This window comes from Cervus canadensis, chromosome 11 (assembly GCF_019320065.1).
Source record: "Cervus canadensis isolate Bull #8, Minnesota chromosome 11, ASM1932006v1, whole genome shotgun sequence".
Lineage (NCBI taxonomy): Eukaryota > Metazoa > Chordata > Mammalia > Artiodactyla > Cervidae > Cervus > Cervus canadensis.
The window spans coordinates 26973860-26990016 of NC_057396.1; the positions used below are offsets into that span (position 1 = coordinate 26973860).

Genomic DNA, 16157 nt, shown 5'->3' on the forward strand with positions numbered 1-16157 from the left:
CTGTTAATTAAGGAAAACCAGATATCTCCAGGAATTAGTGCTCTTCTCTCCAGTAGTCATGTGTGGATGTGAGAATTGGACCATAAAGAAGGCTGAGCACCGAAGAACTGATGCTTTCGACTTGTGGTGCTGGAGAAGACTCTCTTGAGAGTCCCTTGGACAGCAAAGAGATCAAACCAGTCAATCCTAAAGGAATCAACCCTGAATATTCATTGGAAGGACTGATACTGAAGCTCTAATATTTTAGCCACCTGATGTGAAGAGCTGACTTGTTGGAAAAGACCCTGATGCTGGGAAAGATTGAGGGGAAGAGGAGAAGAGAGTGACAGAGGGTGAGACGGTCGGATGGCATCACTGACTCAATGGACATGAATTTGAGCAGACTCTGGGAGATAGTGAAGGACAGGGAAGCCTGGCATGCTGCAGTCCATGGAGTCACAAAGTCAGACATGACTTAGCAACTGAACAACAAGGAAAAATCAGTTATCTCTAGGAATTTAGTGCTCTTCTATGTATGGGAAGATGCAAGCGTCTGAGCTCACTGAACCCATTTGTTTCATATGCATCTCAGTTATCTGGGGCTGGCATCCTGCATTTTCATACCCACCCCAATCCTCCCTCCTCCCATTTGTAGGGAATGGTGGCAGCTATATTGCAGGCATTGTTCACTGGGGGGCCCTCTGGGTTCAGAAATTCACATTTGGAGGGCCGGAATCTCAATTGGCTCTGACGTTGTTTATAGATATGGCAGGAGATATTCCATTTCATTAAAAGGTGGTATGGGTGTTTGGAGAAGTAGAGGGGATCTTACTGCTGGTGCAGGTGACAAGGGAAATGGTGTGTAAAAAGGAAGGAATTTCACTGTCTGGGTTGCTTTGGCCAGGTTCAAGTCTTGCATGAAAACATAAAAAGGCAGTGAAGTGGCTATGCTTGTGTGTATCCAACAGCAAGCCTGGGGAAAACCAGCCACTACTGTGGTGCCAGGACTCTTTGGAGACCTGAAATGGCACCAGATGGCTTTAGTGTGATAGACACTTCCTTGAGGGCCCATCTGTGTCTTATTTACTGCTGTATCTCAAGGGCCCCCAGGCCCTAGCACAAAATAGATCTCAGTAAATATTTTTGAGTGACTATGAAAAGAAATAAGAGGGACTTTAAGAACCAGCCCGCCAGCGCAGGGTACATGAGTTCGATCCCTGATCTGGGAAGATCCCACATGCCACGGGGCAACTAAGCCCACTAGTCACAGCTACTGAAGCCCGCGTGCCTAGCACCCCTGCTGTGAAACGAGAAACCACCACGATGAGAAGCCCGCTCACTGCAACCAGAGAATAGCCCTGGCTCTTCGTAACTACAGAAAAGCCTGCATGCAGCAGCAAAGACCCAGCACAGCCAAAAAATAAAATAAATACAGTTAAAAGAAAAAGAAATAAGAGCAATCAGGTATTGCTAGTGCTGTTAATCGGGCAAAAAAGGAGGAAAGTCCCAGGAGGGTTTGGGAGAAAGTAGTGGTTGTTTCTCTGGAAAGAAGAAGGGCGTTTCTGACAGAAATAAAGACATGGAGGCCTTAACAGTGTCTGGGAAATGGCACACTCTGAAGTTCCGAGCAGTCCGAGCGTGGAGTGGGCGGAGCGATGGTGCCTGAGATGTGGCGGGGGAGAGAGAAGAAGCCAGATGACAGGAGACTGGATTTATAAGGCTAAAGGTTTTAGCCTTTATCCTGCTAGCAGTGGGGAGCCATGGCTCTGAGGCCAGGGAGAAGTTTGATGAGACTTGCATTCTGGAGAGAGGAGGGAAACTGAAGTGATGGTGTGGGATTGGAAGGATGCACAAGAATGGATGCAGCTCAGATGGGAGCTTAGGAGTTGGGTTGAGGGGGACGAGGGCCTGAAATGGGACAGGAGCTGTGGGGAGGGAGGGGCAAGGTGGGACAGATGAAGGAGACGCACATGGGAGAATTCATAGTACCTTAGCACTTCATAGATGTGTTTGAGGTCTGACAAGAACTACCAGTGATGTGGTTGCTCTGAAACAAGAGATGAAGCAAGTTTGGGGCAAAAGGTCCTTTAAAAAATTATTTGTTTTTACTTGGAGGATAATTGCTTTACAGTGTTGTGTTGGTTTATGCCATACATCAACATGAATCAGCCATAAGGTATACATATGTCCCCTCCTTCTTAAACCTCTTTCCCATCTCCCACCCCTCTAGGTTTTCACTGAGTACCAGGTTGGGCTGCCTGCATCAAACAGCACATTCCCACTGGCCATTTATTTTACATATGGTAATGTATATGTTTCAATGTTACTCCGTCAATTCATCCTTCCTTCTCCTTCCCCGGTTGTGTCCATAAGTCTGTTCTCTGTCTGCATCTCTGTTGCTGCCCTGCAAATAGTGTCATCAGTACCATTTTTTTAAAAAAATTTTAGCTTCCATATATATCTGTTAATATGTGATACTTGTTTTTCTCCTTTGAGGCAAAATATCTTGAGCTCAGTGTCAGCCCTGTTGGGTCTGAGATCCTGTGGATAAGCAGTGGAGAGGTCCAGGCTAGGGCTGAGGAGCATGGTCTGAGTAGAGGGCAGATATTTGGTAGGTGTTGGCAAATAGAGGGTGATGAGCACCCAGGGGGCATTGCAGGCCTAGAAGAATACAGAACTTAGGACAGGACCTGAAGGAGCACTGGTGTTTAAGCCACAAAGCAATGTGAGAAGGAGTGTCAGAAGGATGGGAGAGAGCCAGGAGAGAGCCAGACCCCAGAAATGGGGAAGTGGTCAGTGGTGCAAGTAAAGACTAAAAGATATTCAAGAGATTTAACAGCAAGAAGGTTACCTGGTGAGGACAGCTCTAAAAGCTGGTGGGAGCTGACATCTGAGGTCATTGTTTAAAAATACAGGTTTTATTGTTAGGTGTGGAAGGCCAGCCTTGAGGGGATGACTACCACTGAAAAGGCAGTTGGTTATAGTCAAAGATTGCGAGAGGCAGGGGTGGTGGAGAGCCCACTGGGAAATAGCACTAGTCAGGAGGCAGAGGAAGAGAGGAAATTGTGGGCAAGAGTTTTTCTTGTGGTTTGTTTGGGAAGGAACAGATGAGGCAAGATTAACAGGTTTAGGATTAACTAGTTTGAATCATCTCAGTGGACACTCTGGGGCACCAAGGGTGTTTCCAGTTGGCTGGTACCTGGCTATGAGATGATGAAGCCAGGTGGCTAGTGATCTGGAGTGTGAGCGCCTGATATAGGAGATGGTTGAGGGTGTGGGCACCCTCAAATCTGATTGGTTAATTGAATTAGCTTGGTTAATTAGATTGGTTGATTGAAGTGGTTGTTTTATATTTGGAAGGTGCACTGCTGCATGAATGGTTTACTATCTCCAGGAATTAGCGGACCGTGGGAGGGGCAGTCACTCCAGATATCTAAGCATCAGAATACAGAAAGTAAAATACATGGTTAATATAGTCATGGGTTGGGCAGTGAGTCAGAAAGACTGAGGATGTAAACCTTGTATGTGAGGGGCTACCGGGGGCGCCCTCTTCTCTCAATGGTGGTTGGGAGTGGTGAGGTGGGTTGCTGGTTTCCAAAGCAGAGGGCTGGAATCTCCCAGGGAAGGTCAGGACCTGCCGACTGGTGGGATCTTGCTTATGCCCATCTCCTGGGCAGCAGCGCCTGGCAGAGATGTTTGAGAGCGTGGGATGTGGGGTTACCTGGACTTTCAGGTGCAACCTCAGGGGTTTTGTCTTGGCTGAGCTCAGTTTGCTCAGAGTTGGGGAGGCCCAGCATGGGCGTCTGAGAGGTGAGAAAAGCCCCCACTGAGTCCTGACTCAGCCTCTCCAGTACAGGGAAATCGAATTAGCAAGTTTTTGGCAGGTACTGCTGTGCCTAGGGATAAACAAGACTCATCCTTGTGGAATGTGAGCAGAGTTAGCATTTTTTTTTTTTTATTGGCTTTTGGGGAAAACAAAACAAAAAAAATACAGTCATAGGTCCCATAGCTCTCTGAGGTCGCCTCCATCTTAACTTTCCACAGCCAGGACACATCTTGGGCAAAGCTGCCTCATAAGCAAACGATTGTCTCCTGCTTTGCTAGCTCACTCCTTCTGAAGAAGCTGACAATTATCCAACATCCCATTGCCAGCTGGCTTCAGCCAATAGAATTGCGGCATGCAAATAGAGCATCTGCAGCTACTCTGGGTCAGGCTATACTGCAAAGTAGGAGGAATTTCCTCTAAGAGGCGGAAATTCAGCTCTTAGATGGGGGGAAAATGAAAAAAAAAATCAGAAATATTTTTTTATGTTGGCGGCATTTCTGCTGCTCCTTGGCATGAAGGAAAGAAGGAGAATGTTGACGGGTATTCTTTCTTCCAAAGTGCACTGCATATAGGAAGGTATGTATTAATGTTTCAGCTTCTCTGATGACAGTATGAGGTGCAGTCCTGGAGTCCATGTAATGGTGAGAATGTGTGTGTGTGGGGGTGGTGGAGGGAGGCAGTGGTGGTGGCTGGAACTCAGTTCACCTAGGCATGCCCTCAGCCTCTCTCTTCAGCTTGCCCAGGAAGATCTCTGTCCATCCGCCCTTCCAGGAGCTATTGGAGGAATAGATAGACCTGAGCGGAGTAACTCTGAGTACAAAATCCTTCTTAGCCCAGATGTTGGGAGTTACTTTCTCTTGTTTTCACCCCCATATCCAGCCTTTCATCCGACTTTGAATTATACCTGTAAAATGCTTCTTGGAGCCAGCTCTTCCTTCCCATCCTCACTGACACAGCTCTAGCCTTGGGACTCATCTTCTCTCACTTGGATTATTCCAGTAGCCAGTTAATGGGTCTCTTGCTTCCAGTGATTGCATATTGTTCCATACTGCTACCCGAGTGATTTTTTTCCCCCAAACCACGTTTTAAAAAATTTACATACTTAAAATGTTTGTAATGCATGTTGTTGTTGTTTAGTTGCTAAGTTGTGTCTGACTCTTTTGTGACTCCATGAACTGTTGTCCCCCAGGCTCCTCTGTCCATGAGATTTCCCAGGCAAGAATACTGACGTGGGTTGCCATTTTCTTCTCCAGGGGATCTTCCTGACCCAGAGATCGAACCACCTCTCCTGCATTGCAGGTGGATTCTTTATCACTGAGACACCAGGGAAGCCCCATTGTAATGCATATATATTGTTGTAAATTCAATTATATGGAAGAATGTTGAGTAGAAAGTAAATCTTTATCAACTTCTGTCCCCTAGTCATTGCTACCAGTTGTTAGCAATTGTGTGATGTATGTGTGCTAAGTCGCTTTAGTTGTGTCTGACTCTTTGTGACCCGATGGACTGCAGCCTGCCAGGCTCCTCTGTCCCTGGGATTCTCCAGGAAAGAATACTGCAATGGGCTGCCATGCTCACCTCCAGCAGATCCTCCTGATCCAGGAATCAAACCTAGGTCTCTTGCAGCTCCTGCATTGCAGGTGGATTCTTTACCGCTGAGCCCGTGGGCAGGCCCCAGCACTTATGTATCTTTCCAGAAATAATCCATGAATATAACATAGCAAATCTGTTTTTTGAAGAAGTATGGAGAACACACAAATGTGGCCTATTATATAGACTTGGCTATGCATCTTACTTTTTCACTGAATATCTCTTGAAGTGCATTCTATATTAGGACATATAAAGTTGACTTATTCTCTTATCAATGATTTTGCAGTTCATTTGTGGTCATATTACAGTCTATTTAACCAGCTCCGTGTGTGTGTGCTTAGTCGTGTCCAGCTCTTTGTGACCTCGTGGACTGTAGCCCACCAGGCTCTCCTGTCCATGGGATTTCCCAGGCAAGAGTACTGGAGTGGGTTGCCATTTCCTCCTCCAGGGGGTCTTCCCGACCCAGGGAAGATGCATCTCTTGCATTTTCAGGTGAATTCTTTACCACTGGTGCCACCTGAGAAGCCAACCAGTCCCATATCAGTGACTATTTAGGTGATTTACAAACAATGCTTCCATGAATGACTTATACAAATGTCATTTTACATGTGTTTGACCAATCAAATTTCTTAGGATTTGAGTGCCTTTAAATATTATTACTAAAGGTCTAATTCAAATTATATTGTTAAATGTTTTCCTTCTTGCAAAAATGAAGAACATGTTTATAACTTCAGTCAAGACTGTTTCCTGAGCTCCGACCCACTGATCAGCTATTACTTTGTGTAGCCACTTGGAGATCTCAAATCTGATATAGGATTACTTCATTTCCCATGCTGCTACACTGGGCCATCCGGGAAGTCCCAGTGCCACTCTGTTTTGATTACTGTTGCTTTGTATATGACTTGAAATTGGGAAATGTGAGTCTCCTAGCCTGACTTTTATTACATGGATTAATTTTCTTTTCAATGTATATAGGTGGAATCATATGAAATGTACTCTTGTGTTTGTCTTCTTCTACTTAATATTATCTTTGGGAGCTACCTTTTAAACTTAACTTAAAAATAGAAAACTTTAGGGCTTCCCTGGTGTCTCAGTGGTAAAGAATCCACCTGCCATTGCAAGGGACACGGGTTCAATCCCTGGTCCGGGAGGATCCCACGTGCCGTGGAAAGACTAAGCCCATGCACCACAACTACTGTGAGCCCTTGTGCTGCAACTCCAGAAGCCTGTGTGCCCTCGAGCCCATGCTCTGCCACAGGAGAAGCCACCGCAATGAGAAGCCCGTGCGTTACAGCTGGAGTGTAGCCCCCCACTCGCTGCAACTAGAGAAAGCCAGCACAGCAACAAAGACCCAGCACAGCCAAAAACGAACAAATAAGATGATCAAACAAAGAAAACTTTAAACAGATGACATACTTAAATGATTTTAAAAACTCAAGTCGGATGAAAAGGTTATAGTGAAAAACCATGCTGTCGCCAAATCCAATTCTCCACCTCCCTCCTTCAGAGATAACCAATGTTACCAGTTTCTTGAGCATTTATGAAGAGAACATTTAGGCATAAACAGGTCTCTAATTGTGTACCTTTCTCTCCCACCCCCACAGAGATCATAGTGAATGCTACATACAGCAGAGAACACTCAGATTTATTTTCTAATTATTTCATGAACTGGCCTACTTTTTCGCCATCCCTACTGCTATTATTCAATTCATTTTTTTAAGAGTACAGGGGCTATTACTTTGTTGCTGTGATTTAATCTGGTGTTTCTTCATAATTAGATCAGTTTATGCACTTCAGGCAGTAACACCACAAAACTGGTGTTTCAGCCCTCTCAGTCCATCACTTCAGGGTGCACCTTATGTCAGGTTGTGCCATTAATGGTGAAGTGAATTTTTTTCACTTGGTTAGGATAGAGGCTGCCAGCTTTCTCCACTGCAAAAATATCGATTTTTCTTTTCAATTTTTATTTATTTTACTGAAGTGTAGTTGATGTACAATGTTGTGTTAATTTTTGCTATATAGCAAAGGGATTCAGTTACACATACACATACCTTCTTTTTCATATTCTTTTCCATTATGGTTTATCATAGGATATTGAATATATGTACTGTACAGTAATTTGTTGTTTATCCATAACTATATATTACAGTTTGCTTCTGCTGATTCCAAACCCAAACTCCTAATCCATCCCCCCACCCTTGGCAAGCTCTGTTCTCTATGTCTGTGAATCTGTTTCTGTTTTGTAGGTAAGTTCATTTGTGTCATATTTTATATTCCACATATAAGTGATATCATATGACATTCGTCTTTCTCCTTCCGACTTACTTCACTTAGTATGATGATCTCTAGGTCCATCCATGTTGCTGAAAATGGCATTATTTTATTCTTTTTTATGGCTGCATATTATTCTGTTGTATCTATGGACCACATCTTCTTTATCCATTCATCTGTTGATGGACATTTAGGTTGTTTCCAAGTCTTGACTATTGTGAATAGTGCTGCTGTGAACACAGGGTTGTATGTATCTTTTTGAATTATAGTTTTGTCTGGATATATGCCCGGGAGTAAGACTCCTGGATTATAGTAACTTGAGTTTTGGTTTTTTGAGGACCCTCCATACTGTTCTCCATAGTGGCAGCACCAATTTACATTCCCACCAACAGTGTAGGAGGGTTCCCTTTTCTCCACACCCTCTTCAGCATTTATTATTTGTAGACTTTTTAAAGATGGCTGTTCTGACCAGGGGGCTTTCCTGGTGGCTCAGTGGTAAAGAACCCACCTTCCAATGCGGGAGACATGGGCTCAATCCCTGGATTGGAAAGATACCCTGCAGAAAGAAATGGCAACCCACTCCAGTAGTCTTGCCTGAAAAATCCCATGGGCAGAGGAGCCTGGAGGTAAGGATAGAACCTCAGAGGTCTGGCTCCTGCATGACTTTCTTCTATTTCATCCAATGCTTCCTTCTAGCCAGGCCCGGACTTCCTTACCTAGCAGTTGGCATGCCCTCAGGTGGGGGTTTAAACCACGGCAACACACATGTCCCACTCAGGCTGGGGACAAATGCTGTCGTTCCTTTTGGGCCATGTTGTCTCCTTCTTTTGTCCTCCAGTAGTTCTCGGCCCTGGGGAATCTTGGGCAGGTCTATCATCTCTCTGGCCTCAGTGTGGTCCTCTGTGAAATGGGCTGATGGCTGACCCTCTTGCCTCTGCCCTAGCATCCTGTGTAGCTCAGGTCTGTATCCAAAGGCTGTGCTCAGGGTCCTCCCATCCACTAGGTCCTCAGAGAGGAAACCAGCTACCTGGGATATTGTCAGTCACAGCTGCAGTTGAACAAGTCATGACCAGGAGGAGGACGGCACTCCTGATGCCGGGCTCCTGAGAGAGCCAGGGGTGCTGCCTGTCTCCTGGGCCTTTGCCATCTCTCCTACCACTCTGCTCCAAACCACATCTTCCTCCTCTCCCTGAAGCCAGCCCAGCGCCCGCCTTCAGGAAGCTTCCTCCAGGTGATTCCTCTCTGAGCAACTGTGTTTCTTGTTTTTGTGTCTTGATCCAGGGCCCATTTCATTCAGTTAGAAAAACACCAAAAATTTATAAAAAGGACAAAAACAAAAAGAAAAAAGTAAACAAAAAGGAAAAAAGAAAGAAAAACGTCAGCAGGGTCCCTGTCTAGGCTGCAGAATGTCGTAGGGATTTTTAAGGCAAGAGCACAAACACACCAAGGAAATCAATGTTCTTGTGAGGGGATGAATGCCCGCTGGAGTTCAGGAGAGGGGAACACATCCAGGTCACATCCAGGTAGGAAGGCTGAGGGGGATAAAGATGGAAGAGGCGCTCGTGTGCGTATGTGCTTTTGTTCCCATTCCAAATGCCCCATGGAATGGGGTATGCTCTTGTGTATGGATTCTTCGTCAGGCCCTGGTACATACAATGCACTGATTTTATTTAATTAATTAGAGATAACAAGAAATAAAATCCATGGGATTTTCCAGGCCAGAATACTGGAGTGGGTTGCCAGGCCCTCTTCCAGGGGATCTTCCCAACCCAGGGATTGAACCCACATCTCTTATGTCTCCTGAATTGCAGGTGAATTCTTTACTATCTGAGCCACCAGGGAAACTCACACACAAGAGATAATGCATTTCTTTATTTTCTCTAAAACAACTTCAGTTAGACTCCGAGTCTGGTTTTTGCCTGGTTGGTGGGAACTGAAACTTTGTCATCTTGGTGTCTTGAGACCCAGGGCAGGACAAAGACTCCAGCTCACATATGGAGTCCAGGCACCAGGAGGCAGGCCTCTCGGCAGCCGCGCTTGCCCTCCACACTGCTGAGGCTCCCTTGAGCCTGCTCTGCTGCTGGCCTCCCCCCGGAGCTCAGGTTTGAGGTACAGGAACCCCGTACCTGGTCATCGGCTGGGGAGCTAGTGGGGAGCAGGACATGTTCCTCACTGCTGGCAGTTCCTCCTCTATACCTCTCTGGCTAAGGGAAATCTCTTTTTAGTCCAGGAGACTCTCTTTCTATGCTTCCCAGTATCTCTCTTCTCCATCAAGGACACCTAGCATATCCGCTTGGGAAAACAGAAGCCAGGAATACAGGAAGAGTACTGTATTCATTGGCATTATGGACTGAATTATGTCCCCGCAAAATTCCTATGTTAAAGTCCTCAGGCCTGGTATCTCACAATGTAACAGGTAAGGACCTCAAAGAGATAATTATGTTAAAAATAAAGTCTTCCCGATGAGTTGTAACCCAATAAGACTGGTGTCCTCATGACAGGAGATTTGAACACAGACACGCACAGGAGGGAGACCATGTGAAAATTCCAGGAGAAGGCGGCCATCTACAAGTCAAAGGAGAGAGACCTTAGAGGAAACCAACCATGCTGACACCTTGACCGCAGACTCCCAGCCTCCAGAACTGTGAGAAAGTAAATTTCTGTTGTCTGAGCCACTTGGTCTCTGGCATTTTGTTATGGCAACCCTAAGAAATTAATATTGTTAAGAATTTGTGTTTGGTTTCTCTAACATATGGGCTTTCCAGGTGGCACTAGTGGTAAAGAATCTACCTGCCAATGCAGGAGATATGAGAGATGAAGTTTCCATCCCTGGGTTGGGAAGATCCCCTGGAGGAGGAAATGTCCACCCACTCCAGTATTCTTACCTGGAGAATCCCCATGGACAGAGGAGCCTGGCGGGCTACAGTCCATGGGGTCACAAAGAGCTGGACACAACTGAAGCGACTGAGCACACTTGCTCGTTGTAACAGTTCAGTCAGTTCAGTCGCTCAGTCGTGTCTGACTTTTGCCACCCCATAGACTGCAGCACATCAGGCCTCCCTGTCCATCACCAACTCCCGGAGTTTACTCACTCATGCCCATTGAGTTGGTAATGCCATCCAACCATCTCATCCTCTGTCGTCTCCTTTTCCTCCCGCCTTCAATCTTTCCTAGCATCAGGGTCTTTTCAAATGGGTCAGCTTTTCGCACCAGGTGGTCAAAGTACTGAAATTTCAACTTCGACATCAGTCCTTCCAATGAATATTTAGGACTGATTTCCCTTAGGATGGACTGGTTGGATCTCCTTGCAGTCCAAGGGATTCTCAAGAGTGGAACCCAAAATACAGTAGCTTAAATATGGTGCAAGTTAATTTTTATCTCATGAATGAACGTGAACATGGGCATCAGGGCTGATGTGGGGCTGGGGATCCACCTTTTGATTTTCTGCTCTGTCACTCCCAGGAATGTTTCTCTTATCTTTACGGTCCCTGAGCGCTCCCAATCATGTCCCTGGGCCCACATAGAGGAAGAAGGGAGAGGAGGGAAATACCCCTTCCTTTGAAGTGCACTTCACTTCTGCTCATACATAATGGACCAAATTTGGTCACATGGCCACATCTAACAATGAGGGAGGCTGGCAAATGTCATGATTCTGGATGTCTATGAGCACAGCCAGAAAGTGGGGGTTGAGATACTACCAGAGTAAGAATAAAATGACATCTAGCAGTCTTTGCCCTCCCAGAAGCAAGGAAGAACAGGAATTACTGATTGGCTGGAGGAAAGGGAGAAGGGAAATGGCAAGGAAGAAATCGTAAATATCTTAAAAATTATCTGCTAAACAAAGAACAGGAAAACCTGTGCAGATCCTGTCCTCTAGCTGCTCCCAAATGCTCGCCATTTCTAGAGAACAATATTTAAAAATGAGCAATTGTAACAAACATGACCATAGACAATGGAGTGAAAATGACTACAATTACAACCTACACTGCAATTGCTATCTGAAAGAAGCTACATCCATTAGAAAGGTTTTTTGATGAGCCACTTGGAGGTGGGATGGGAGAACCTGAGAGCCAGGATCAGCTGGATCCTGAGAAAGGACAGCAATACCAAAACGAATCTGTGTGAAAAATCTACAGGAATTGGGCATCACAGAGGGCAGAAGTGAGGGCCAAGTAAGAGGCAGAGAGGTGAAGGGGACTTCCCTGGTGGTCCAGTGGCTAAGACTCTGTGCTTCTAATTCAAAGGCCAGGGTTGGATCTTTGATCAGGGAACCAGTCAGTCAGTCAGTTCAGTGGCTCAGTCGTGTCTGACTCTTTGCGACCCCATGGACCGCAGCACGCCAGGCCTCCCTGTCATTTACCAACTCCCTGAGCTTACTCAGACTCATGCCCATCGAGTCGGTGATGCCATCCAACCATCTCATCCTCTGCCGTCCCCTTCTCCTCCTGCCCTCAATCTTTCCCAGCATCGGGGTCTTTTCAAATGAGTCAACTCTGCATTAGGTGACCAAAGTATTAGAGTTTCAGCTTCAGCATCAGTCCTTCCAATGAATATTCAGGACTGATTTCCCTTAGGATGGACTGGTTGGATCTCCTGGCAGTCTGAGGGACTTTCAAGAGTCTTCTCCAATACCACAATTCAAAAGCAACAATTCTTCAGCGCTCAGACTTTCTTTATAGTCCAACTCTCACATCCATACATGACCACTGGAGAAACCATAGCTTTGACTAGACGGATATTTGCTGGCAAAGTAATGTCTCTGCTTTTTAATATGCTGTCTAGATTGGTCATAACTTTTCTTCCAATGCGCAAGCATCTTTTAATTTCATGGCTGCAGTCACCATCTACAGTGATTTTGGAGCCCAAAAAATAATGTCTGTCACTCTTTTCATTGTTTCTGCATCTATTTGCCATGAAGTGATGGGACCAGATGCCATGATCTTAGTTTTCTGAATGTTGAGTTTCAAGCAAACATTTTCACTCTCCTCTTTTACTTTCATCAAGAGGCTCTTTACTTCTTCGCTTTCTGCCATGAGGGTGGTGTCATCTGCATATCTGAGGTTATTGATATTTCTCCTGGCAATCTTGATCCCAGCTTGTGTTTCATCCAGTCCAGCATTTCTCATGATGTACTCTGCATATAAGTTAAATAAGCAGAGTGACAATATACAGCCTTGATGTACTCCTTTCCCAATTTGGAACCAGTTGTTGTTCAGTTCTAACTGCTGCTTCTTGATTTGCATACAGATTTCTCAGGAGGCAGGTCAGTGGTCTGGTTTTCCATCTGTTGAAGAATTTTCCACAGTTTGTTGTGATCCACACAGTCAAAGGCTTTGGCATAATCAATAAAGTAGAAATACATGTTTTTCTGGAACTCCCTTGCTTTTTTGATGATCCAACAGATGTTGGCAATTGGATCTCTGGTTCCTCTGTCTTTTCTGAAACCAGCTTGAACATCTGGAAGTTCATGGTTCACATACTGTTGAAGCCTGGCTTGGAGAATTTTGAGCATTACTTTGCTAGCGTGTGAGATGAGTGCAATTGTGTGGTAGTTTGACCATTCTTTGGCATTGCCTTTCTTTGGGATTGGAATGAAAACCAACCTTTTCCAGTCGTGTGGCCACTGCTGAGTTTTCCAAATTTGCTGGCATGTTGAGTGCAGCACTTTCACAGCATCATCTTTTAGGATTTGAAATAGCTCAACTGGAATTCCATCACCTCCACTAGCTTTGTTCGTAGTGATGCTTCCTAAGGCCCAGTTGACTTCACATTCCAGGATGTCTGGCTCTAGGTGAGTGTGAGTGATCACACCATCATGATTATCTGGGTCATGAAGATCTTTTTTGTACAGTTCTTCTGTGTATTCTTGCCACCTCTTCTTAATATCTTCTGCTTTTGTTAGGTCCCTACCATTTCTGTCCTTTATTGAGCCCATCTTTGCATGAAATGTTCTCTTGGTATCTCTAATTTTCTTGAAGAGATCGCTAGTCTTTTCTATTCTATTGTTTTCCTCTATTTCTTTGCATTGATCACTGAAGAAGGCTTTCTTATTTCTCCTTGCTATTCTTTGGAATTCTGCATTCAATGGGTATATCTTTCCTTTTCTCCTTTGCCTTTCATTTCTCTTCTTTTCACAGCTATTTGTAAGGACTCCTCAGATAACCATTTGGCCTTTTTGCATTTCTTTTTCTTGGGGATGGTCTTTTCCACTGCCTCCTGTACAATGTCGTGAATCTCTGTCCATAGTTCTTCAGGCACTCTGTCTATCAGATCTAATCCCTTGAATCTATTTGTCACTTCCACTGTATAATCGTCAGGGATTTGATTTAGGTCATACCTGAATAGTCTAGTGGTTTTCCCTACTTTCTTCAATTTAAGTTTGAATTTGGCAATAAGAAGTTCACAAGCTGGGCCACAGTCAGCTCCCAGTCTTGTTTTTGCTGACTGTATATAGCTTCTCCATCTTTGGCTGCAAAGAATATAATCAATCTGATTTCTGTATTGACCATCTGGTGATGTCCATGTGTAGAGTCTTCTCTTGTGTTTTTGGAAGAGGGTGTTTGCTATGACCAGTGTGTTCTCTTGGCAAAACTCCATTAGCCTTTGCCCTGCTTCATTCTGTACTCCAAGGCCAAATTTGCCTGTTATTCCAGGTATTTCTTGACTTCCTTCTTTTGCATTGCAGTCCCCTATAATGAAAAAGACATCTCTTTTGGGTGTTAGTTCTAGAAGGTCTTGTAGATCTTCACAGAGCCATTCAGCTTCAGCTTCTTCAGCATTACTGGTCAGGGCATAGACTTGGATTACTGTGATATTGAATGGTTTGCCTTGGAAATGAATAGAGATCATTTTGTCGTTTTTGAGATCACATCCAAGTACTACATTTTGAACTCTTTTGTTGACTATTATGGCTACTCCATTTCTTCTAAGGGATTCTTGCCCACAGTAGTAAATATAATGAGTAAATTCACCCATTCCAGTCCATTTTAGTTCCAAATTAATAAGATAAATATTAAAAAAAAATAAGTGGGGAGGTGGAAAGTGACTTGATAGAATCCTTAGAACAGGATGCCTAGTATTTCATTTTAAATCACTTGAGTTCTGTAACGTAACTCTATCCTGCAAACCTTTAGTCAAATCTACTAAATATATAAAGGCCTGTGTATGTGAATGTCACATCTGGGTCATTTAGTGCAGAGCAGGGGCAGCTTTATAAGAGGACAGTGCACCTGTTTATTGAACAAATTAGGCAAAATAGGGCTGAAGCAGTGGTGACTAGAGATTGCATTAGCAGTATACCCCCTTCAGAATTCTAGAGGGACAAGGATTCAATTCCATTGAATCTCAAATATCAAAGCACATCAGCAGTGATTGCATTAAACCATTATGACAGAAACTGGTTAAATATTGTTTCCCAGGCTCATGTCCCTCTGTCCAGGGGAGTCAGAGAAAGTATTGCGAACCCATGGACTGGGGCCTGCCAGGCTCCTCAGTCCATGGAATTCTCCAGGCAAGAATGCTGGAGCGGGTAGCCTATCCCTTTTCCAGGGGATCTTCCCAACCCAGGGATCGAACCAGGGTCTCCTACACTATAGGTGGATTCTTTACCGGCTGTGCCACCAGGGAAGCCCCAGTTAAATATGCTTCCTTGGCTCATGTCCCTCTGCCCAGGGGAGTCACAGAAAGTGCTACAGAGGAGAGGACACAGGATTGCCTTAAAGGAGATGAGGACTAGCTTTCATAGTGGATGGAAGAGGTTTTTTTTTTAATAACACACTGGAAGGGTATAAGCAGGGTTAACGCAATTGAATCTGGGCTTTAAGAATGAGATGGGGTTTGGATCCACGGATGTGAGTGTTACAGCCTCTTTCCCCCTGCTACTCACTAAAGACATGTGTCTGTTTTGGAGGATTTTCTCCTGTATCTGCCTGCCATGGAGATGGCTGTCTTTGCCAACTTGGTTCCTGGGTTTTTGTGAAGTAAAACACTGGTGACAGAGGTAGAAAGAGACAGCAAGAAGCCAAGATGGGGCTGTGCATTGGGAAGGGCTGAAAATCACTTGTGGGAGATGGTGGGTGTGCAAGGAGGCCCTCTAAATAGCACCCCACTTCTTGCCTAAGTCCTGAAACAGTGAAGATGAAGACAGGGTGACAAGGTGTCAGGAAGATGGAGTTGAGCTATCACGATATGAAGTAGCTGTTGTTGGTGAATGTGACTTCTAAAAACATTGAATAAATTGGACATATAACATCTTATAAGTATAAAGTGTACAACTGCGGGCAGGCATTGCCTCAGAGAAAAGAGGAGTTAGGCCTCACCCTGGTCATCCCTGCTTCTCCGTTAAACTGTTCTGTCTCTAACACTTACTGAGAGATGCAGCGGAAAAACCCATGTTGTCAGGATCTTAAGAGGCAGACATATGGGGGATTGTATATCTAATCAAGAGAAGAGGTAAAAAGGGTTCTGTAGGCTGAAAATAACAGGCTCATTA

The 16157-nt window shown here is 44.8% G+C and overlaps 1 protein-coding gene and 1 long non-coding RNA gene across 5 annotated transcripts in view; both read left to right on the forward strand.

The window, feature by feature from the left end:
- The window catches only part of LOC122449234, a 48941-nt gene that overhangs the window by 9371 nt on the left and 23413 nt on the right, over positions 1-16157 (forward strand). The window contains exon 5 of the mRNA XM_043480787.1: positions 2210-2282. Coding sequence (XP_043336722.1) covers positions 2210-2282 — 73 coding nt within the window. The remainder of the gene's footprint in view (positions 1-2209; positions 2283-16157) is intronic.
- LOC122449492 overlaps positions 3975-16157 on the forward strand; it is a 30250-nt gene continuing 18067 nt past the window's right edge. For 2 of the 4 annotated variants that reach the window (XR_006271951.1, XR_006271952.1), the window contains exons 1-2: positions 3976-4381; positions 10168-10310. This is a non-coding gene — a long non-coding RNA (uncharacterized LOC122449492). Of the gene's footprint in view, positions 4382-10167; positions 10319-16157 lie in introns of all 4 variants that reach the window. The other 2 variants (XR_006271950.1, XR_006271949.1) reach the window with 2 other exon arrangements.